This window comes from Bemisia tabaci, chromosome 8 (assembly GCF_918797505.1).
Source record: "Bemisia tabaci chromosome 8, PGI_BMITA_v3".
NCBI lineage: Eukaryota > Metazoa > Arthropoda > Insecta > Hemiptera > Aleyrodidae > Bemisia > Bemisia tabaci.
Window position 1 is genome coordinate 2,702,118 of NC_092800.1, and position 25,034 is coordinate 2,727,151.

The 25,034-nt window shown below is 42.4% G+C and overlaps 1 protein-coding gene across 1 annotated transcript in view; it reads left to right on the top strand.

Annotated features, from left to right (window-relative positions):
- The first annotated feature begins 2,757 nt into the window (after nt 1-2,757).
- Pi3K21B (phosphatidylinositol 3-kinase regulatory subunit alpha) overlaps nt 2,758-25,034 on the top strand; it is a 41,135-nt gene continuing 18,858 nt past the window's right edge. Inside the window, exons 1-7 of the mRNA XM_072303645.1 lie at nt 2,758-3,287; nt 4,493-4,767; nt 6,094-6,534; nt 7,472-7,753; nt 9,081-9,179; nt 10,796-10,843; nt 24,503-24,606. Of these exons, the coding sequence (XP_072159746.1) occupies nt 4,536-4,767; nt 6,094-6,534; nt 7,472-7,753; nt 9,081-9,179; nt 10,796-10,843; nt 24,503-24,606 (1,206 nt within the window). The 5' untranslated portion in view covers nt 2,758-3,287; nt 4,493-4,535. The remainder of the gene's footprint in view (nt 3,288-4,492; nt 4,768-6,093; nt 6,535-7,471; nt 7,754-9,080; nt 9,180-10,795; nt 10,844-24,502; nt 24,607-25,034) is intronic.

Genomic DNA, 25,034 nt, shown 5'->3' on the forward strand with positions numbered 1-25,034 from the left:
GCCTCAGAATTTTTCTTTTTCAATACACGATAAATCATGAGAAAAAGTATGTAAGTAACAGTTGTATTATCTACAGCAGCATATCAACCCTAGAAGTATTTAGAGCAAGGCACCTACTAAGCAATATCCAGTGAGATAAAGAACATCGGACTGCATTTTGCAATAAGGAACTTCAATATGTTGCTCATTGGTGAAAACACTTATGTGCTTAGGAAAACTACAGGTATATACATTTTCTCTAAAGTGAACAATTGCAAAATTCAGTCCATTTATCTAGCCTGTATACTTTAAGAAGCAGGATTGTAGAATGGTTCTGGGGGTCAGCTCAATAAACTTTTACTTTTTAAGATTGCTAATTTGAACTGAGTTCATCAGAAAGGAACCACCCACATAAAGTTGAAACTGAGAAAAAGAGGTTTGAAGTTTCATTCCTGCATAAGGCTCAATATAGAAAATAAACACTAATTTCTTTTTTTCGACTTTCAGTTTTTGATGGGAGAAAATATACGGCTAAAGGAACTCGAAAACTTTCAACTCAATTTTTTCACAAATTTGGGATGGTTCCTATCTGATAAACTCAGTCCATTTGTCCTTTTACGAAAAGTTAGAGCCTCTGGCGAAGACATCGGTACCAATTGCTGTTTTATGCGTTATGCCATTGTGTCTTTATTGGTTTCAATTGCACTATATAGCTAAAAAAAAAAAAAAAAAAAAAAAAAAAAAAAAAAAAAAAAAAAAAGGAGAAAACACTACATTCATTGAAAAGTATCCTAATGCACAGGTTTGACTTCTTTCAAATGATCTGCACCAAAGAAATTTCCTTACCTTTGACCATTGAAATTAAAGAAATAATTTAAAAGGCTAGCAAAAATTCTTCTTATTGGAGAAACAGCCCAATTTTTCGGTATTTTAGTTGAAAGTAATATCCAAATAATGTAAATTATAAAATCTGTTTACTTTTACATCACTATTATTAGTATTCGCAAATTATCTCAGCTCATCCTCGATGGGTTAATATACAGGGTGAGCGAAAAGTCCCTGACCCCCCCTCTAACTTTTGAACGAATTGAGCTAAGGAAATGAAACTTTGGGAATGTTCCTATCTCAAAGGGGACCATCTTTTGAGGGGGTCAAAATTTTGGTCCCCCCCTCAGGGGGGGACAGGGGCCCCCCAACTTTTTTTTCTCAAATAGCAACCCCTATCTTGTGATACCTCATTCGAAAGAGCATAAAAAACTAAGAATTTTGGCGCAAACCGCAGATCAATATCTCAATTTTTGACCGAGCTATGATAGGTCAAAGGTCAAATTCGACCTATTTTCAAAAAATCATAACTCCGGTTCAAATTATCGTAAAGAAAAAAATAAAACGGGAAAATTTACCAAATTGTGTTCGCTTTTACGTAAAAATTGCAGAAATCACTTCGATTTAATTTTAAGGGGGGCTCGGACCCCCAAATACGTCAATTCAAAGGTCATTCAATTTTCCTGCGAAATAAGCCAATTTCCTCTGGATTTGCCTCCACATTATCTCAGTATGGTCAAAATCAGTTCAACATTACGTTGGCAAGTCCCCGAATTTCGGGAAAAGTTAAAAAAACGAAATTTAAACGGTCAAATTTAATCACCTTAAATTTCGTTTTTTTTAACTTTTCCCGAAATTCGGGGACTTGCCAACGTAATGTTGAACTGATTTTGACCATACTGAGATAATGTGGAGGCAAATCCAGAGGAAATTGGCTTATTTCGCAGGAAAATTGAATGACCTTTGAATTGACGTATTTGGGGGTCCGAGCCCCCCTTAAAATTAAATCGAAGTGATTTCTGCAATTTTTACGTAAAAGCGAACACAATTTGGTAAATTTTCCCGTTTTATTTTTTTCTTTACGATAATTTGAACCGGAGTTATGATTTTTTGAAAATAGGTCGAATTTGACCTTTGACCTATCATAACTCGGTCAAAAATTGAGATATTGATCTGCGGTTTGCGCCAAAATTCTTAGTTTTTTATGCTCTTTCGAATGAGGTATCACAAGATAGGGGTTGCTATTTGAGAAAAAAAAGTTGGGGGGCCCCTGTCCCCCCCTAAGGGGGGGACCAAAATTTTGACCCCCTCAAAAGATGGTCCCCTTTGAGATAGGAACATTCCCAAAGTTTCATTTCCTTAGCTCAATTCGTTCAAAAGTTAGAGGGGGGGTCGGGGACTTTTCGCTCACCCTGTAGGAAAAACCAAATCGATGCCTACATCTCACCCGCAGCGACAGTGAGCGTCAATTCGAATTTCCCGCTCGTTGGGAGGTAACTACCCAGAGTCCTCAGTGTGTAGTACGAACTAAGTCCGTTAGGTATCGTCAGTATCGCTTTCTCGGTAGCATGGCTGCATAGAGAAAAAAAAGGAGGTGTTTGCATTTCGGGCATCTTGGAATTTTTCATAGAGTATCTATAGCTTTGATGACGTCATTGGGTACAGCGACGTTTTTATCCTGTCGATTTTCTTGGAAATGGTGTAATTTAAGGGAAAAAGTCATTCAATAAAAAGTGCTTGAAATTATATAAAGAGTTGATTTAAGTAAAAAAATCGGACATTATGGTCCGTTTTTACAGCGTCAACATAACCCTCAACGAGCGTCTTGTTTACAGTGATGACGTAGGTGGGTACAAATCCTCAAGATGCAAACACCTCCTTTTTTTTCTCTATGGCATGGCTGGCTGAAAAAAGCCGGAGATTTTCTGCGTATACAGCCTGTGTAATTCGTTCTTTGTGTGAGTGATGCCGAGCTTGTGTGAAAGAAAAGACGAAAAGCTGTTGTTTTGTATTTTCATCAATGTAATCAAAGTAAATTTAATGTCAAGTAACCCTAAATTTAACAATTTTACCCTTGCAAGTGTTGTAAATAGCACGTGGATGAGTGTTTTTATAAATATCATCGAGTTCCTGAGCCATTTTACTATTAACTCTATTTATTAGCGCGTTTTCCACCCTTTTAAGTGTGTTTTCACTTTGCTCCTAGGGACAGGTCTTAACCTAAAATTATATTTGCTCATCCTTATTTATTAATCTACATATTTTTTACGCTTAAGTCATCCTCATTTTAAATCTATTTTTTTAATTAAGTAACATTGCTGGTATGCCCTTCTCCATTATTTACATGCAATGCAACACATCAGCCTAGGCAGTGTTTCGTGCAACTCAACCGATGCTACAGACGAAACCTTTTGATTATTCTCAATGGCACTTTTATTAACTCAATTTCTCAAATGGAGCAATGGCATTATCAAAATCCAAAGGTAAGCGTACCATAACCTGACTAAATCTGTTCTTGCAGGGGGCACTTCCCGTATAGTAGAACGCTTCCTGGGAGAGAATTAGATAGCGTTTCACTTTTATGTGTAAGACAGATTAATCCTTATCATAGCATATGTGCTTATTAAAACAGCTTTTATTCTTCTCCATCCTCTTTCTTGGAAACAAGCATTGCAGGAAGCGAATCTTTTTAAACACAGACTCTCCGAGAGTGTACTGATCGAATTCATGTTCTTTTACCTTCATCAAGTGATATTAGTTTAATTGATGTTAAGAACTGAATGCAATTCCTCTTATTTTTATGTTGCATAACTTAGTTAAGTAAGTATCCTTATTCTGCTGAAATACACCATTGATTGGCATAGCACATCAACTTACCCCATGTTGAGTTATGATTACCTGTTGCCTGTTTAGCGTCCTGACAGTTGTAACCCTCTCCTAGAGTTTTGAATCAAGAAATTCTACACCTTAGAATTTTCGCAAGTAAAATTCGCTTCTTGATAGGCTCTTCATTGCCACAACCTTCTCTCTGTTGAAACACTTGTAAATTCTAAGATCACTGTGGAGGTTTGACGTCTATATCATTAGAGAACAGATCACATTGTCTCATTTTCAGCTGTGCCGAAAATTGTACCATTCATTTAGGCTCCATCTAGTGTGCACTAATAATCTCTTGGAATTTGCAGTCGTAAAATCCACACTACATCAACGGTGAAACTATATTTTTCTACATTTTTTAAACTTTTAGCTTTGCAGATCTCCTTTCGTGGTTTTTATTTTTTGGGAATGATTGATTATAATTGATAAACAAATTTCATGTCACTTTTCTTTGCCTCCTCAGAATATTCTTAGAAATTGTTGTTCTGTTGAAAATCTGAGGTATCTAATTGCGGAGCAGAAGAAGTGGAGATTTTAAAACAAGTAACATCATCAAGGTACTTAATTTTGTAGTTTCACCGCTGATATTTAATCAAGAGGATGTTTAGTTATACTTTCTGTTGAGGACCATAACTTACTTTAATAACTGGAGCTTCTATGCTCTGTTGCTTTTTGCCTATTTTTACATCAGCGTCTACAATTCAATCATGTACTTCAGAATGATATCTCTTTTTTTTTTTGAAACTTTTCCTCCAACCTTTTTTTATTTTGTCCTCTCTGAAAATTAAAGAAAGCAATTTATCTTTTTCAGAGCTTTAACTTACAAGCCTGATCAGTAATCTAATGGCATTAAGATGTCAAGATCTCATAGCAAAGGGGACTTCACCGAGGATCCAAACGACAACTCCGCCGGCCAAGAGGAGGAAGATGCTGTCTACAAAGCGAAAACATTCTGGTCTGGTCAGGGCGATAATGATTTAACTGTCCTTCCAAATGACACCCTTGAAACAAAAGCTGCCAATTTTTCAAAACCAGGCTGCATCTATGTCATTAATCGACGCACTGGTGCTCAAGGTTTTGTTCCAAGTAAGCCCCTGCCCTCTTTCTTTTCTCCTCTAATTCTAATCACAGGGGTGCAGATTGTTCCAAGCCTCCACAACCTTCGAGAGGCCTCCGCAATTTTCTGTGACGCGCTAGGTTTTTGCCAAAAAGTCAACACAGCTGTCATCAAAATCTAATGAAATTTTCAAGAAGCGCTCCAAGTAATAGTAATACCAATGCAAATTTAAAACACGCCAAGAAAAACAGATTTTAAAAAGAAGCATAGACAGACTCTAGAAAATATGAGTTATAGGGTAGGTGGGGGTAAGAGTACGCATTTTTTGGTTTTTCTTATATTTCTGTGACCGAATCGACTTTCAAGGCGGGAAAAGTGGCCAGGCACCCACTGCAAGCCCTCGCGCACAAGTGCCCTGCGTTGTCTGAATTGAGAAATCAAATCCATGGCCGTGGCGAATTTTTTAAAAAAATTTGAAAATGCGTACTTTTTTTTTTTAAAAACATCTCCTGGGCTCCAAATTGCTGTTACACCCCGAAAACGACCAAAACTGGTCTCTGAGGGTTCCAGTAGTGCCTAACCACTTTTACTGTGGAAAAAAATAAATAATTCAGTCATTACAAGCTCCCAAATAATTTTCGAAGGCAACTTTTTTTTAAACAGGAAAAGAACAAAGTTTAAATGTCCAAATTGAACAAAGGAACCTAAAAATGTATTAAGATACTGAGATGCCTACATCTTCTATGTTGAAGTTCCTATACACCTCCCCCACCATCACGCTCCACTTTTGGGCGCGTACTTTTGCCCCATTCTGGCTGCGTACTCTTGCCCCATTTGTAAGCATTGGACAACATAAACTAAAACTTTGGGCCCAAGGCCCAAGGTGTGAAAACAACTACGTATTATTAAAGCCAACACTATAACTCTTTGATATGGTGCCTGTCCGATTTTTTCCATCAACTATTCTACTCACAACAGACAATACAAATACTAAAAAAAAATCGATCTTTTTCGCATGAAAAGTGAATTTACCTCACATTTCCGTCAAAACACATCCGCTTCTCACAAAACTTCGTCAACAGATGAAACTCAATGTTGCCAACAACCAACACCCGGTGCCATCATAAATTCAAACAAAATGCGCGAAAAAAGTGCGGTGCGTTCTCTTACCCCGTGCGTACTCTTACCCCCACCTATTCTAGAAATGTTTATCTGGGATGCGGAGTGAGACAGGAAAAAAACAGCAAGTATTGTTCTTTTTGCATGTGTCAGAGACTGCAAACTTCATGCGGTTCGAAATTGACCATTGTGAATGTGTCTCAAGATTCCTAAATTGTTTAATTTTTGTCGTTTAGAGTCCCTCGTGAAGAAGGATTCGTTCAGTACTCACACTGCCAGAGTTGCAGAAACAAGCTACCATGATGAAAAGCCCAGCGGTGGAAGTGAACGTCGCGTCAGGTTTCAGTCACCACTCAAAGCCAGCTTGGAAGAAGTCGGTAAAACGCTCACTGCCAACAGGGACCCAGAGCCATCTCGGACAAATGCACAGCTGGAAAACCGGGCCGAATCCAAAGACAGCAAAATTGAAGACAAGAACACCGGACATACCAAATTAAATGATACGTACCATAAAATGGATTACTTAAATCTTTGCAATACCGGTTGGAAAAGCCAGAGTCCTAAGTCGGGACTCATGAGCAGGATGGAACATTCGGCCTACGTCGATGTCAGCAAGAACGTCATTACGAAAGGGTTACCCTCTTTCTCCAAAATCAAGCTGCCTTCTTCACTTACACGTAAGTTATTCTATCTTCTATTCATTATTTATTTAATGCGTCCTGGAAAATTACATTCCCGTTCACACCTAAGCTTAGGAATGGAACTATCCAATGTTGGCTCTCTTCAAAATACAGCACCATCATTCTGAACATGAGGAAGACTTTTTCAATTTTCTCGAGATGTCTTTGGTCAAAGGCTGATTTAGGAGAGAGGCCAGTAGCAATTTTGTTCGTTGATAATATTTTTTTTTTTTTTTCTGAGCCCTGGTTTTTTATGACTTTTACACGTTTTGGAGTTACATTTTTTGTTCCTTTTTCTCGTACTTCTGGACACAATTTTTGGGCCTGTAGATTGGGATGAAAAGTATTTAATCAGAGAAAGTCGGTAAAATCTAGGATATGGCAGCCGGACTAATACATGGATCAAAGTAAGGTGTTATTTAGAGTACCTTTATAAACAGAGTATGGCCATTCGTATCTTTTAACTACAGGAAAACTGTGTCGCTATCTGATTGGTCAATGAGTTTTTAGGCTTTATGATGCTCTCACGGCTGTAAATAAACAAACAAGATGGCGACCCGCCGTAAAATTGATAAGAAACTAAAATTTGACAAAAGTTTCAATCATGCGGCAGTAACATTTTAAAGTAGCATAACTACGAATAACACATGATAAACACATGAAAACACTGTTAAATCTTCTTTCGCCTTTATCACAGAAGTATGTAAGATGCGCTTAACCTCAAATTTTGTTTATTTACGGCCGTAAGAACATCAAGTCAGCCTATTTTCTCGCGACCAATGAAAAACTGGCACAGAAATGGCCATTCTATGTCTAGGAAGGTACTCTAGTGTTATTGAGATTACTCAGGGTTTGCAGGAGAATTGATTGGGCTGAACTAGGATCAATCAAGAAAATTTGAGAATAACAAGCAATAATTCCATTTTTTTTTCAGGGGGAGAGCAATCTAGCGAATACGTAGAGCATTGTCCATCGGCTAAGTATTCAGCAGATATTGCTCAGCCATTCAAATCAAAATCAGGCACAGACACAAAGTTTTACCCGAGCGGTCCACCTCCAGCAACGGCCAACTCTAGTTTAACCAAAAACTTACCGTACCGTAATGTTCAGCAAATAGGTATCCCGATCACCAATGCAGAACCTACCTCTGCGTATTTGCCGCATGCTGTTCCCAATTATTACACAGATCAACCTCATCAAGCGCATGATAAACTTAGTGAGTATTTTTTCCCTTTATAATCATTATTATTATTTGATCTGATTTGTTGCCTTTGGCTGTACCAAATGTGGAGCAGCTACTCTTGTCTGCAATTAAAACAGTTTTGGCTGAGTAAAGTTTGGTCTTCTTTCGCCAAATCTGTTTACATGCAATTGTGGAGTTTCTCAGCGTATTAAACCATCTACTTTAACCCATTGACTTAAACTGACCGCTCTCAGCTGTTCGCGCTGCGCTGGGCCAGATCTGAAAAGATGGTTCAAAGCCGTACGTTGATTGTTTGCGTTATTCCCGCGATTCTCCAGTAGACTGCGTTTTCATCAATGTTTATATGAGTAGTGTGACCACCCTATTACTTATTGTGTACTGTAATTTCGTGTTTTGTTATGGTATTTTCATATTATTTTGCGTTTGAACATGAAAGAACCTTAAAATTTTCTGATTTTCGCGACTTTGACAGCAGTCAACCACAACAAGAAAATCATTTTGTTCAAAGTTTTCTCCATTTTTCTCAAACGTTGTATTGTGAATGCTTATTGTGTCAGTTTTTACCCTCAGAGAAGGAATTTTTGGATTATTTGATTGTGTTCAAAGTTACTGATTTTTGCCAAATTAAATCGTAATTCCTGGCCAGGTGGGGTCAAATTAAATCATAAGTCAAAGGGTTAAGTCCATTGATTTCATCCATGCTGAAAAGAATCTTGGAAAGAAAGAATTTTAGAAAACAACGAGCTATGATTTTTATAAGCTTATCTAGTCAAATTTTTGAAGAGAAAAATGTTTGTCTAATTAATTGATCCGAATCTTTGGGCTTTGAATATTTGACAAATAGCTTTCTCTAAGAATAAATCCATATCAAATAGTTAATTTTTGTGGGAATAGAAGGCACCAAGTTCTGCTTTAGTCTGTCAATCTTGAACATAGAGTATGGCTCATTACAAGACTTAAAATAGCTTTACCTAAATTTTTTAAGTCACCAACTTCAAACAGTATTAATTCCACTCTAGTTTGACATTTTCAAACTGTTCTCATGCCAAAATGCATGCATAACATTTCTGACAGCAGTTGTAGTACCTAAATTCTGAGTTTTGGGCCAAAAAAATCCCTTTCCTTATGGTATGCATTTTGTGTTGATCGTTTTTTATAATGAGGTTGAGTTTAAGTACCAACAAAATAAATGTCAGCTCAGGCCGTACATATTCCTCAATGGGATGTAAGGAAACGAAAGGAATGAAAGAAACTCAATGAAGCACAGCAGTGCATAAAAATAGCGATGAATCATTAGTTGTTTTTTCGTTCTATTTTTCTTTTTTTTTCTTTTTTTTAGAAGTTCCAGTTGCAGCACCTGGAAGTGTTAACTGTAACGTTTCGCATGAACATCAATTGACAGGAGCCTACTTCATAACTCCAATTTTATGCCGACACTGTAAGTTATCGAATTTCAAACTTTTCCTACGATTCGAGGAAATATAATCCAAATCAATTTGATTTATACCATCATCAACAGCACTAAAATTTAAGTTGTTAAGGCATTGGTATTTTGTCGATGCAGGAAAATTTCAAAATATTAAAAAATGGCACTTTTCATCCGTCATTCATCAATAAAGATTAAAATTTAAGATTAGATACTGTTTTTCCCCTTCATTATGCCATATTCAGCACGTTTGAAGATTATCAATTATTCTCACAATTTAGGACCTCAAAACTGAATTCTTTAATAATATCTTCCTAAATGACCACACCCATAATACCAAGAAATTCGGTGCTAGCCGAACTTTGATATTTCTTGAGATGGTGCCTCCTAGGGCCTCCTAAGTGCATTTAGCTTTAAAATTTGAACTTGATATGTGCCAATCTGAGGGCTGGAAAGTGAATTTTGCCCCCCTTATATGCGTTTTCTGTTGGAGGTATAGGATTGTTGCTATATGTGAACTGGTGACACTGTGCTGTACCTTGTTATCATTGTAAGGAATATGATTCTTTTCATCTGTCTCATTCTCACAGCCTATGAGGAAACCAAAGATCTCCTCAATCACCGATAAGATGGTGCAAAATTTGTACTTGATATTGCGTGCACAATTGCTGAAAAGTTCATCTTTCAGCTCCTTTTTTCTCGAGATTGGCGTATAAAATATTCAATTTGTGCTCAGGAGGAACGAGTTATCAAAGAGAGTTAAAATATAGCCAGTGCTAAACTTCTTAGTATCATGTGTGCAGTTCTTTTGAGTAGTTTACTGTTCAAATTTGTCATCTGATTTCCAATCAATGAAAGGTCCAGTAAATATCATGGCACCATTGAGGGATCAGTAGGGTCCAATTTTAGATCATCTTTACTCTTCTGCAGGAGACCAATATTACTTCTCTCCAGTTTATCCTTGAATTTCTAGTAGAATGTACACTTATACTAAAGGAAAACCAACTGGGGAATCATTTTTCAGAATTCCATCTCTGAACTGAGAAATCATCGCATGGCTTCTGATGTGTGTTATGACTTTCATATTTGAAAAAATGAAGGGATAACATTGGCAAACCACATTCCTTTTTTTAAGACAAAATAAAAGAAAATTGCCTTAATTGTCTCATAGAATTCTTTTAGAGGTATTGTGCAGTTCAGTCTCATTTTAAGGCACTATGCAAAGCAAAAGAAATTTACAGCTGCTAAATTTTAATAGAGCTCCTGTATTCTAAATGTTCATAAAATTTTACAGCTAAATATTCTGAGAAGACAAGGAAAATTGCCTCAGAAGGTAATTTTCTGGAACAGTAACTGAAAGGATATTATCCTTCATAACTTGCATAACTGACTTAAATCATTTTCAAAACACATAGCACCATAACTTTTGCCTCAGTGAATTTTAAATTGATGGTGTTACAATATTTGCCTCTGATTTTAATACATATATAATAATAACAAAATTAATAAAAACCTCTGAAGAAGCATGCCACAACAACTATTAGTAATTTTCAGTCTTAGCTAGCTTAAATAATATTCACCACCTAACAATACTCGCAAATAATGTTCAATTTTATTTTCTCTTCCAGGTAACGATTACATCTGGGGTTGTGGAATAGTTGGCCATCGATGTGAAAGTAAGTTTACTAAATTTTTATTTTTATTTCACTATTCTTTATCACCTATTTCCATCAACTATATTTTCTGGAAACATTTTTGAAATGGCAAAGAGTAATCAGACACAATTTTACTCAGTAGGGAAGAATAGTTAAATCTATAAACATGATATTCAGGCAGAAAATAGATTCATAGCCTGGAGATTCAAGGTATGATTTGGCACAGAAAGATATATAGAGTTTTGTGAAATTGAATTCTATTGAAGACTACCAACAGTCGCCTTGAACCCATTTTTGTCGCGCGTTTAAACAAGATGGAAATGAAAATAAGAAAAATTGTTTGGAAAATAGCGGGGAAAACCTGATTTGAGAGTAGACCAGGCGAACTAATTTTAATTTTTTTGCTTTTTTGAGTGGTAAAGTTGCTAAACCCAGGGCATTCCCTTTTCTATATTCAGAGATGATCATTTTGTAAGCATTACCTTCATGAAATCGTCACCTTCCGGCCAAAGGATCACAAGGGCCATGTAACGTTTCAAAATTTCCGCCACCATTTTAATTTTTTACAGAGAAAAAAAAACGAAGCTGTCCGAAAATTTCATTGAATTTTCTTTGTGCTGCTGATAAAATTCAGTGGAATTTTCAAGCAGATATAACCAAAAATTTCTTGTTAAAAAAACAAAATGGCGGCGAAAATTTCGGAACGTCGCATGGCGCTGTTGGTACTTTGGCCGGAATGTGACAAAATCTTTGAGCACTGTGCGGGCGTTTTGCTAAAGATTAAAAGAAGAGTAACCTATTGAAATTTTATCAATTTTGACCCCTGGACGATTCATGTAAGAGGTCTGCCATAGCCCTGGTCACCCTGTCAATATTTTAGTTAATACCTGAGGATCCTACTGTTGATTGAACTTAAAATTTTGGGCCATCATTCTATCTCCATCAGTATTTGTCAACCATTGTTATAACATTTCTGGTTCATATTGACGATGTGAGGTTGAGATTTTAACAAAAATACTGATTGTGTGACCATGCCTTATCTTTCCCCTGTGTGGGATGTATCAATCCTTCAAGCTTTAACCTGCTTTCACACGTGAACGTCTTTCAAACATGTTTCTTTTTAGAATCTCGCAACTCAAAAATTAAGTCTTGAATTTTTTTTTTTTCCAAGCCCTTTTTCAAGAAAAGGGACAATATTAATCAATACGAGTCAAATTCATTTCAAAGTTTTTTTTTTTATTTCTGAAAAATTTAAATTCCACAGTTTTTGCCCTAATATTCAAGTTATCATTTCCTTTATATCCTATGCATCTATTTAATTTTTCAGCCTTGACCGCATTCACCTTGAAATCACAATTACGACACTTATTTTTTCCTCTGAAATACCTTCTAATTTGACTGCTTTTTGCGAAAACAAATCAAGAACGCTGCAATGCTGAGAGTAGGCAACAAACTAACTAAGTAAACTAACTGAAAGCAGGCAAATGGAATGTTCAAGGTTATCTTCCTTGTCTAGCATTCCTTTCGGATCTTGATTGTCTTTTTTTTTGCTCTTTCCCCTAGAAAATACTGTTTTCAACTTTCTAATGAACTTATTAGTTTTTCCATGAAATTTTACACGAGTGATACCATACTACAACCTTGCAAAAGTCCTGGCCACTGCTTTCTTTATCAGTGACAGTGACTGTTTAAAAGCACTTTTCGCAAGTTCTCAAAACTGTCGAAATTTTTGAAGAAAGGCCACAGCTTTTTTTTTCTTTACGTATGGTTGAATTCACATTTAAACATCTTTCATTGACTACCTAACATACACATATGCAAGATTTGTGTAACACTTTTGAACATTTTTACTGTTTTTCAAAACCACAGAAGGCCCTGTAAGAGTTTTTAATTACTTCTCCTTCAGTTCAGTTCACCAGTTCCTCCAGTTCCAGTTCCTTCAGTTTCACCTCTCGTAATAATTAATCCATTGCCAGAGATGCAGAACTCCATGAGACGTCATTAAATGAAATTTCATGGAATTTTTTAAAAATCCAGCAGTGGACTTGGTATGCCATGAAACATATACACAAAAGAAAATGTTAATCTTGAAATTTTGGGCAGAATATCATGAATCAAATTTCAAAGTTTCTCATAGAATTCTCGAACAGTACTGCGGGTTGCATACGCAGCCCTTGCAAAATCGTTGAAATTCTCGGAAAATTGAAACTTGACTTTTCAGCCGGATGAATCTCATTTTGCACCTGTCAGGGTTGCCACATTCAGGGAAAACCGGAAAATGTCAGGGAAAATTTGTCAAATCACCTTCATTTGCTTTCTAGAATGGGTTCGAGGTTTCGAACAACAAATTTTGTCGGAAAACTCATTTCAATTATGCCTTTTTAACCATCCGTCACATCTTCCATTGTCAGATATTTTCGCCAAAATGTGTCAGGGAAATCTCAGGGAATTTTTTTTTCTAAATTGTGTGGAAACCCTGATCTGTGGTTATTGCCGCTATACTGCCGTGCTAAGGAAGAACGCCGTATGAACATTCGAGAGTTGCCAAATTTCCCCAAATAAAACATGTATTTTTGAGAACAGAAATGCGTAAGTTTCCTTGAAAATTTTAGACATTTCAGACAAAATTACGAGCAAAATTGTCTGAAAAAATTGAAGAAAAAAATTCACGATTTTCCAAGGAAATTAGGTTTTTATTGAAGGAAATGTGGCAACGTCTGAAGGTTCATACGGCGTTTTTCCTTAGCACGGCAGTATATATGTCGGTTACAGGGGCGGACTGGCCATGGGGGCGGGGAGGCGATCGCCTCCTAACAATTTGCCGCAGAGGTCCCAAAGGGGCCCCTCAGCGAATTTTTTTCGAGTCATCGTTTTTTCCCCTGTAATGTTGTACCTAATTTTCCTATCCTTTTCAGTCACTGAAAGGCCCCAAAATCCTTGAAAATTTGTCTATAAGAGACATGAAAGGTCGCCTAAAGCTTATTTGATGAAGGGGGCCCCTGAAAAATCCTAAGAGTGGGTTGTTTTATATTTCAAGTGCTGTAGTATTTAACTCCAATACTTAATGCTTAAAATTGCGTTTAAAAAGTGTGAAATTTTCAAAATGTTCCGGGGGAGGGCCCCCGGACCTTCTTAGAGGGGGCCCCACATTTAGGTCGCCTCCTAACTTTTCAACTACCAGTCCGCCCCTGGTCGGTTCCCATCAAGTCTTCTTTTTATAAATGATACAATTCCGATAATACGCTGCGACTGCTGGAAGGCTTAAAAATTGGCCGTGTCCTCCCGGTTGGCGCGGCGCGGCGCCGATTGGGCCGGACCCAGGACCCCGGCCGGCGAGACCGCGTGCGGGCACCGCGAGGAGGCGTGAGCCGGCCATTATTACCTTTATCCGCGATCACCTGACCGCGGAGCCGCCGTCTTGCCAGATCCCCAGTCCCCGAGTGAAACCCTCACGTTCCCCCCCGGAGAAGCGGAGAATTACTCGCCGGAGCGGCAACACCGGGCCCAGGATTTCGGTAGTAGTGGGGTGCCGCGAAGAGCGCCGACGCACAGTGGATCCAGTCAACGAGAGAGGTCGGACACGAATTTTCTGACCAAAACTGCGAATTTTCATGTTCATTTCGTCAAATTTCATTCTATTTGGGGGGTGATTCTGGAAGAAAATTTCACGAGAAAGCCAATGGAACCACTTTTAGAACTCCAATGTCTCGTGTAAACGGAGTTATAAGCGTTTGAAGTTTCCGAGTTTTGTCCGACTTCTGGTATGAATGCGATCCGTTGTGCGACGGCAGGAGGCGCAGGACCCGCGGAAGCGGGGAACCTCGCCGCGCAGAAACCGCGCAAGTGCACCGGGATCCGCGCGCGAGATGCGCGGCTCTTGCTCGGCAAGGTGGAGTGGGAGATGTGGCGCAGCGGGCAGTGGGTCGTGGCCATGAGAGCTGGAACCTCGCCGGTGGTGCCGGTTCGAACGTGGACCCCCGTTGGAATCGTTGGGTAATGAGGTTTGTCGTGCACCGAGCGGCAACTGGGATCCTCGCTGCTGCTCAGCTTTCAAAAATCAACTTTTCACCCTCGCGAGGCCAGGACAGCCTCTTCTAGCGTGGAGCCACGCGCGAAGAGCGTCGGATTTTTTCCCGACAAGTGATGAGAAGAATGTTTTTTCGAGGATATGGATTCGATCGACATGGATCCATCGAAAAAACGATCGCCAGCCCTGAAATTTATAGACAAAGCTATAGACAAAGAAGTCATAGTGTGTATGGAGCTATCCCACGAATCGATCGATAACCCCATGACGAACCCGTGAATCGATCGAAGTTTTTCGATCGAGTCTCTGTCCATCAGTTCACATTTCTATTTTTCGATCGATTCATGTCGATCGAATCCATACCCCCTCCCTCCCCGCAAAAACCCAGCAGCGGGCTGATTGTTGAAATCGTGAACGAGGCTATGGGCAAAGAAGGCGTAGAGAGTATGGAGCTATCCTGTTGGTTGAAATGGGTGGTTCCGACAGGGTAAAGGAGAAAATGATGGACTAACTATCGGGTCTCTCGTGGGTTCACGTCAGTTAGGCTATTACCTACCTCGTTTGTCCATTGCAACCTTCTCATCTCTTTTGTCTTCCATGTCTATAGCTTTGTCTATCAACTTCAATAATCGGCCCTCAGTCGATGGCGCGACACGACAAAGCGGCGACATAGAGTCGATATAGTTTCAATAATCGCCCCGCAGAACCGAAAGCACTACCCTAGACGGAGATAGAACTTCCACCAATTTCTTCGCGACCTGGGGAAACTTGTACTTTCGAGGCCTCATTACTCAATCCCCGAAATTACCTCCTGTAGAGCCTCGCGGAACATGTTGTGCGAATTGAATAGCAAGCCAGCCGATGTTCGGTAAACTGGTTGGGCATTACTTCATTACCCATCTCTCAACAGTCAACAAGGATAGATTACGACCCTTGGTGTCCCTCAAAAACGTCGAGCCTCGGCATTGAAAGCTTTCACCTGTTGCCAAGAGACTAGTGGAGGGTCTTGGTCTCTGGTCTCTTTTGTGTCTGTGACGATGAGTTTCATCTAACTGGTCGGGCCTTTTTGTCACAATGGATCCATGGGAATATTACACGGGTTCCTACGAGAACCCATTGGGGATTGGCCCAAGTTCCCGTGGGGACCCTGAGGGAGTCTGAGGGAACCATCTAGGAACCTTGTTTAGGTCATTCTGGTTACTCCATGCGTTCCTGTTGGTCTCTTCATTGAACCCTTAAGTGGACCTATGAGTTCCAATGGGTCCTCATGAAAGCCCCTTGGGTGTTGCCATGGTCCCCGTGGGACCCTTTTGACAGGACTAAGAACCAATACTGCGCGAGCTTCGTCCTACGTCAGAGCTCACGCGCCAATGACGAGGGGACACCGGTGACGTTGCGGTGAACTCGAAGCCGAGCGAACAATCGCGTGGTGGAGGTGCGTTGCGGCCGGCTTGGACCCGGCTTCGGCATCGTTGTTGGCGGCGGCGGCGGTGGTGGTGGGTGCGGGGGGAGGCGGGGCGGAGGATGGTTCGATCGCTCTCCGAGCTCCCCGTTGCCACATCCCGGACGATTTATCCCGGCCCGCTCCTCGGGGCCCCACCGTGTTGTCAGACAGCGCTCGATGAAGAGCTCATAAGTAGGGGTCCCACTCTGTTGTATTGCCGAAAGTCGAGGAGCAAGAATAGCCCGCATTGGAAAGGGAAGGACCGAGGCATCCTGAATTTCCCTAGAGTACCTTTATAGACAGAGTGTGGCCATTTCTGTGCCGGTTTTTCATTGGTCGCGTGGAAATAAGCTGACACGATGTTCTTACGGCCGTTAATAAACAAACAAGATGGCTGTTATCATCAAGCAAGTTTGAGGTTATGCGCATCGTACATCCTCCTGTGATTAAGATGAAAGGCCATTTAAAGGTGTTTTCATGTGTTATTCGTAGACTTGCTAGTTTATATTGTTACTGCCGCACAATTGTCAAATTTGTTGAAATTTTTGTCAAATTTTAGCCTCCTATCGATGTTACGGTGAGCCGCCATCTTGTTTGTTTATTTACGGCTGTAAGAGCATCATGAAGCCTAAAAACTCGTTGACCAATCAAAAAGAGGTACAGTTTTCCTGTAGTAAAAAGATACGAATGGCCACACTCTGTCTACAAAGGTACTCTAAGTTTCCCGCGCTCACTCGCGCGGCGAACGAGAGATCCGTCGGCCGAGATTTTTGCCCTTGTGGCACGGGAAAACACCGGATATCCAGGTGATGGATATAAGCTGCAGGGTTTCTGGCGATCTGGAAAATTTGGAACTTCTGGGAATTCGCAGCGAACTTACTTAAAGCCACAGGGGAGTACGTAAAAAGTTAATCAATAGTTTGACTTCAGAAGTGGTTTCAAAATTTTGTTTTTTTAATTTTTATCCATGAACGGTTCCAAAAAATTTTACATGAGCTAAACGAGCCTGTTCAGTAATTTTTAATTCTCGTCTTTTTGAAAAGTAGGGAATGCACATAGTTCCAAGGAATTTTCCCGGATTGTCTCGAAGAATACTAAGCCACGATAAACAATTTCGAATTTGCGTGTTTTGAGCTCCTATTTTCACGCTCATCACTAGAAAGTCAACATGGCGTCCAAACGCACCCCTCTCGCAGTCTCGCTCCTCCCCGCGCGCGGCGGCCCGACTTCCGTCCGCGCGGTACCTCTGTCGCGATCCATAATCCATGCAGCCGAATGGAGTCACTTACTGCTCTCTTCCATAACAGCTCTATCGCGTCACGGAAAAGAGCAGTAACTCCATCTTGGGGTGAGGCTTGCAGCGCATAATGGTACGCGCTAAACGCGGCTCACGATCTAGGTAACATATCGACGGCGTAAGTCAACAATCACATATCTCGTTTGCGGTGTCTATGTTATTTTTCGTAAAGGAGAACAAATTAACATCATTCCTTGGAGTTCATGCTAAATTTTCTTCGCACAGAGAAGAAAAATCATGGCAGTTTTAAAGAATTGCCGTTGATTAGTTTTCCGTTCAAAGAATAAAGTATGACAGGAAGTCTGCGACGTCGCAAACCGAGTTATGTGATTGCCGACTTACACCGTCGATATGCTTTATTTTTTGTAAAATGAAAAAACAAAATGGCGTAACGCTCTCCTAGACTCCCCCTCCCAGGCGCTACTTTTTTATGAACGTCCCCTACAACGCATTGGCATTTTCTGATTTCGGTTGAACTTTACGACCGGACCTCTTCCCTTCGATATATCTCAACCTGAAGTCCGCGAAGTTACAGCGGGATGGGGCAACCTTAGTGCCGCACACACTTGTCGAACTGCTCCGAAAATAATGATTTTCCGCACGTTCATTAAGGGGACATAAGGCGAATTTTATTTTAAGTTCAGAACCTCTCTGGGAAGTTCTGTCCCGGTTTGTCTCATCAATCGCCAACACCAGTGGACACCGTTGTTACCGGATTCGACCAATCTGATGCGTTGGTTTTCGATTTCGATAGGTCGAACCCTTTTTAGAACCACCTCGCGAGGTGGTATCAAAATCACGTACCAACGTTATGTGATTCGTTAGTCACTGAATCGGAAGTTCCGAACTTAAATAGAATGGCAGCGCGGAGTGCGGGCTCAAAAGTAGTACCTAGAGTCCCTTTATACTGAGTCAAGACAATGTGAATCCATTCCTGATTGGTTGCCGTATTTTAGGCCTCCACAGTGTCACAAACGGGAATAAAGATTACATTTTCACCAATTGCAAAGATTATAATCTGGAATGGACCGAGGAATTACGGGTTTGACATGACAAGGAACAAACGGAATGAGAGAAGGAACGGAGAAAGGAATTTAAGAATGAGCTGATCAAAGATTACGAAAAACTCTCAATGGATATGTTGCATGTGTGAGGGATTTGCGATTTGACTGTTGTTTCTTATGTAAAAGTTCGCGAGAAACACGATGGCGCCACTGGTTTTCTCTGAAATCATCTCCCAAGCTCAAAAAAAGCTCTCGAAGTGAGGCCAAAATGGAGGGGATATCCCGCCCTACCCTGAGAGTCCACCTCTACATCAAAACAAACTCTCCATGCAAAGACACGGAGCAAATACATTGACAGGGCTGCCACTTCATTTGAGGACTCCAAAACTGAAAACACGGCATCACTGCTAATGTATTTGCTCTCTATCTTCGCATGGAGAGTTTGGCTTGATGTAGAGGTGGACTCTCAGGAAAGCGTGGGATATCCCCTCCATTTTGGCCTCACTTTGAGAGCTTTTTTTGAGCTTGGGAGTTGATTTCAGAGAAAACCATTGGCACCATCGTGTTTCTCGCGAACTTTTTCGTCAGAAACAACAGTCAAATCGCAAATCCCTCACACATGCAGCATCTCCATTCCCGTTTGTGACTCCATGAGGGGGTGTTGTCTTAACTCTCAGTATACAGGGACTCTAGTAGTACCGAACCTCTAAATAAAATTCGCTTATAGGCGAATTTATGAGGCGAGCCGGCAACTTTGGGGCCCCTCGCTCCGCGAAGGGAGGCTCGGCGACCTCGAGGCTCCCTCTTCGGGAGCGGGTTGCGGCAATCGGCGCACGCACCCGTGCCCGGCCGGGCCGGCGCCCCCCGCGAAAGCGTTTTCACCACTCTTGATCAATTTTAATTGGCCGCCCGGGAGCGGGGTGTAGGTAGGGGGAGGGGAACCGACGGACGCAACGCTCGCTCGCTCGTTCGGGGACTGCCTCTCGCGCGTGTATCCTTGCCCCGCGTTTTCAAGGTCGCCGCCTTGATGCAACGCTCGGGGTGTTTCCTACTTCTTGCGGCTCCTGACGTCACCCCCTCCCCCGCCCTCTCCTCTGCCGCCCTTGAACGCTACGCAGGGGCGGAATTTCAGCTGAGTGCCGATGGTGGCTCAATCCGGTCGGAGGGCGGAAAAGTTACAGGAAGTAGGCTCTCATCAACCTGGAAAAATGCAGGGAATTTATTTTATCGTTGTGAGATGATACGGGCATTTTCAATTAATTGTGGTAGTACCCCAATTAACTGTATTAGCACCCCAATAAATTAGGTTACCCACCCAAATGTCGCGGTACTACCGTAATAAATTCGAAATTCCCATATCATACAACCTATCGAGGTAGCACCACAATTTTCGGGGATAACACCTAACACCTTTTTACCGCGAAGGGAACCGTAAAAAATATGGGGCCACCTACTCGAAAAGAACACCTAAAAAAGGGGTGTCTAAAATGTACGTTTTTGGTCGTTTCGGTGTTTCTAGTACAGGATTTTCTGCCTTTTCCTGTTCGTCGCGGATACTCCAAGAGTCAAGACCAACATTTTTGTTCTTCTCTTTTTTGTCATTGTGTTCATTTCCGATTTATGTGCAATATATTTGTATTCGTAGACACCTACCTTGTGTGTTGGATTTTCCCCCCTCTTTTCTTTAGAGGCCCTAGCTCATGCTAGATCCCAACAAAGGGTAGAAAAGGAATAGGTCAGGAAAAGAAAGGAAGACAGCCGTCCACGTTCGCTCCGTTTTTCTAGTGAGAGAGGTTTGCACTATATATTATCAAAGAGGACCCCCCTTCTGGCAAGATTTTGGGGGCAAAAAGAGCTTAACCTGTGTAGGTACAGCTTGGGAGCAGAGTATAATTCTTGCGACTTTGCCCCCCTTTTGGCAAGATTTTGGGGGCAAAAGGAGCTCAATGCGCGCTCAGCTTGAGTTTTGAGTATAATTTTTGCGACTTTAAGTCGAATGTAGAGGTGAGCCTTGTCAACTGGAGTAAAATCCACTTTAACAACAGAAGAAGAATTTAGAGGTTAGGTTTCTCAAATTGCGGTCGACCGTTACCAGAGACAAGAGACCCTCCACTGGCCTCCTAGCGACAGGTGGAAGCTTTTACTTTCGGGGTTTCAACAATTCCTTATGGACAATTATGAGCGAGCAACAGTCATCACTCTATTTTCGGCTGTTGACTTACCTACATGGTCGATGATGAGCTTCGGATGACGTCATAAGCCAAACAATTTTCCCAAACGTTGGCCATTTTCGGCTTGTTTGCAAAACGAAACTGCCAACACGTTGTTGAACATTAACCATGTAGGTAAGTCAACAGTAGAATGCTGAAGTCCCGAAAGTAAAAGCTTCCACCATGGCCAAGTTACTAGTGGAGGGAGTGGAGGGTCTCTTGTCTCTGACCGTTACCCAATATGATTCGGGCCCTGGTTATCAATTTTCTAGATGGTGCGGGTATGATGTGATGAGAGTGCGAACACTCAGGAACCCACTTGAAAGCGCAGGGATATCGAGATATATAAACGAGAAAAGCGAGAGAGGAAGCCAAGAGAATCCGCGGCTCTAATCGTCTTCTCGCCCTTATCTCTCCTCCTCCATTCTCGCTCATTCCTCATCTCGCTTTTCATCCCGCCGTCATCGAGTACAGTAATTTCCAGAGTCAGCCGGCCGCGGCCCAAGCCTCCAAATCCTCGTTCCTCTGACGAAATGGCGTATCTCCATTTCCATGCGAGTCCTCCGGTCCGTTTAACTCCGTGCTTTGTGGGGCTCACTTGAAAATTGAGATACGCCCTTTTACTGTAGAGGAACGAAGAGCGCGTCTCTCCGAACCCGACGCAGTTCCTTATGCAGCGGGCCGCGAACGAACCCCCGAATTCCCGAGTCATCAGTCGAAAGTTTCAAGACGGCGGTATCGTATGAAGGTTTCAGCCTAGAGTACCTTTATAGACAGAGTATGGCCATTCGTATCTTTTTACCAGAGGAAAACTGTTCCGCTTTTTGATTGGTCAACGAGTTTTTAGGCTTAATGATGCTCTTACGGCCGTAAATAAACAAACAAGATGGCGGCTCACCATAACATCGCTAAGAAGCTAAATTTGACAAAAATTTCAATTATACGGCAGTAACAATTTAAACTAGCATATCTACGAATAACACACGAAAAACACACGAAAACATTGTTAAATCGCCTTTCACCTTTATCACAGGAGAATGTAAGATGTGCATAACCTCAATCTTGCTTGCTGATAACAGCCATCTTGTTTGTTTATTTACGGCCGTAAGAACATCGTGTCAGCCTATATTCACGCGACCAATGAAAAACCGGCACAGAAATGGCCATACTCTGTCTAGGAAGGTACTTTATTTCAGCCTACCCAAGGAATGCCGGTGCCCGTAAATCATGGGAATCAGCCCGGTAGAACTCTGGAAACACCTCGGACGAGAAGTTCACTCGGGCAGTGGCAAGGGATTTTTCAAAGCTGGGTTGTAATGCAATTTTCCCAAGCAATATTGGTTCATTAGGTCTGGCAACAGTGGTTTTTTCTTATCATGGCTAAATAGAGCGATGGCTCTTCAGACTCGAAAAATGCTCACTTTTTCGTCAGTGGTCCTTGGTAATGTCATTTTGTCACTTGTCACATTTGGAGAGCCACCCTCAACTTCTGTTCGACTATACTCATCTCCAATTGGGCATTCCACCTTCAGATATTTGCCGTACCTTGCCGCGCTAAGGAAAAACGCCGTACGAGCCCTCAAGCGTTGCCAAATCTCCTCGATAAAATATGAATTTGCAGGAAAAATTGGATGTTTTTTCACCCGATTTTTTCAGAAAATTACATTCGCAATTTCAGCTTCAGGATCCGAAAATCTCACCGAAGAATATTCATAAGTTTTCTACCAAATTTATATTCCATCGGGGGAAATTCGGCAACACCCTGATGTTCTTACGGCTTTTTGCCTTCTGGCAATTCTGCGATGCCAAGGAAAAACGCCGAATGGAAATCCGGCTGTTGCCAAATCCTAATAAAATATGTGTTTGTTTTTTAAAAGTCACGAATATTTTGTCTTGAAATTTTCTGATTTTCTTGCGAATGAAATCCCTTTAAAAATTGAAAGAAAACCATTCTCGAGTTTTCCTGCAACTTATGGTACAGTATTATCATAAGAAAATTAGACATGTCCGACGGCTCATGCTGGGTTCTGCCCAAGAACGGCAGTGAATGACTGATTGTGTGGTAGGCGAAGCGGCCCCCCGCGGCCGGGGTCCGGTCCGTCGGGGGTGCAGCGCGATGGTACCCGCGGGCGCGCGCCGAGGTTGGTCTCTTGGTGTGAGCCCAAAATTTTTTTGGCATGATCGATACACGTGGAGTTTGACGTGGAGCGGTTGCCAATCAATTAGCTTCGAATGTGGCATCCTCGTGTCTTCGGCCTCGCGGGACGTTTCCTCGCCCCCCTCCCCTCCCCACCACCACCGCCACCCCCCTCCCGACGGCGGAACTGGTGGAGCCGGCAACGCGGAATCCCCTAATTCAAGTTTGGAGCCGGGAGTACGTGAAACGTGAATGTTGCCTCAAGTCCGCGGCGTCGCCGCCTGACTTCCCGGTCGCCGTTCGCGAATGCGGCAGCGTATTTTACGCGGTGGCGACGACGCGGCAACGTGGGATCGGGAGTTGGGGCCGCCGGGACTTGCTCGTGCGCAGGGAGTCGCTCCGTCGATTTCGAGTTCGATCGCTCGCGATTGGCGATTATCTCGCGCCGTTCGGTTATGGAGGCGATACAGAGGGTGCCGACGAGTTTGAGAGCGCATTTTTACAAAATACCGCTTGTCTTACGAGAGCTGTGGCGAAGTTGGGTCATGTACGGCGCGTTGAAGGTCTGCGCCTTGCTGTATCTTTACTCTCATTGGTCGGCGTGTACTTCTACGTCATAACCGAGTGTATGAGTGCTGGCGGAGTTGGGTCGTGTACGGCGCGTAGCAGCGCCTGCGCCTTGCTGAAGCTTCACTCTCATTGGCTGGTGTGCGTTCCTACGTCACGACGGAGGGTGAGGGTCTCACTCTGTGGGCTCTCCATGTCGGTGGGCACTGCGCAGCACGGTCGACTTGTCTCGCAGTCTCGCTCTCGCATTCGCTGGCGATTAACCCGTGCGGAATCAGCGAAGTTGTGGATGTCGAGCTTTTGTGGCTCCATGGCTGGTGCGTTTTCCTAGCTCGGTGTCGGGTCTCCGGAGGGTCCAAGTGTAATGTCTCCCCGTTGGCGGGGAATCGGGCCGTGGAAGGATCTGGCTCTCGGAGCCTCAGCGTGGCAGCGGCAACGGCAACGGGCCCAGTGCGTTTCGATCTTCGGGGGCTCCGTGCAGGGGATCGGGAACCCGTGAAAGGTATGCGTGGCGTCGGGGTGAAGGCTCCGTTGCAAAGGCCCCTGGAACAAGAAACCCCCGGGTCCGACTCGGGCAAGAATTTCAACTCGAAAGCGGAGCCGAAGGGCTGCTATGAGCTCAAGATGCCGCCCGCGCTCCCTGTGCCCGCTCTGAATATCGATTCGGACAACTACATGCTCACCGGGACGAGGCAACGATCCTTCAGCTTCACTCACGGCACCCACAAGTGCTCGGCTCCGGCTTCCCCGAGTCAGCACCATGTGAAGAAAAGTCCGCTCGATTTGGACATGTTCTGCGTGCGACAGACGGTCAATTCCATAGCCTCCGTCTACTCGAGCAGCGATTACGCCAAACCCCCGACCTTATCAACAACCTCCAACCCCTTGAACATCCCTCAGTTCCCCAACTGTGCCCGCGTACTTAACTATCACTATCTACTATGCTCTTGCCAGTTATCGTGCTGTTGTATGTGTTATTCTCTGTGCCCGTCAGATTGCTTCGCCTGCCTCCACACCGTCTGCCTCAAGTATGCTCTCAACTACCCGTGCCAGAAGAACAAGGATATCCTCCCTCCGGTCACACACACAAAAGACACGGTGAGCCCTTTTTCTGTCACTTCCGTAGTTTTAAGTTCATCTGATTGTGAGCACTTTATCTCTTATCACTGCGTGGGCACCGCTATCAGGATTTGGAGCACTCCATATGTAGGTCAACATGATCAGCTGCAGTTGGTGTAGACCGCAGGTTGTTGGCTCCTATGTGATGGGTTTACTACTTAGCTTGCTATTTGATGTACTCTGTCAATAAATTCTACCAGCTGAGTAGGAAATGGGGCTTCAAATAGCAGCCAAGCTGCCACTGAGAATTCTGCTGAGCAGGCGTAAGTGTTGGCACAATTGCGCACACCTTAGTCCTCCAACTGGTGTAAATTCTGGAGTTTTATCAAAACTTCTACTCTAGTCTGACAGGTGAATTCCTTCAAAAGTTGGGAATCACTTGTGTTAATCCTGAGACAGCTATTGGA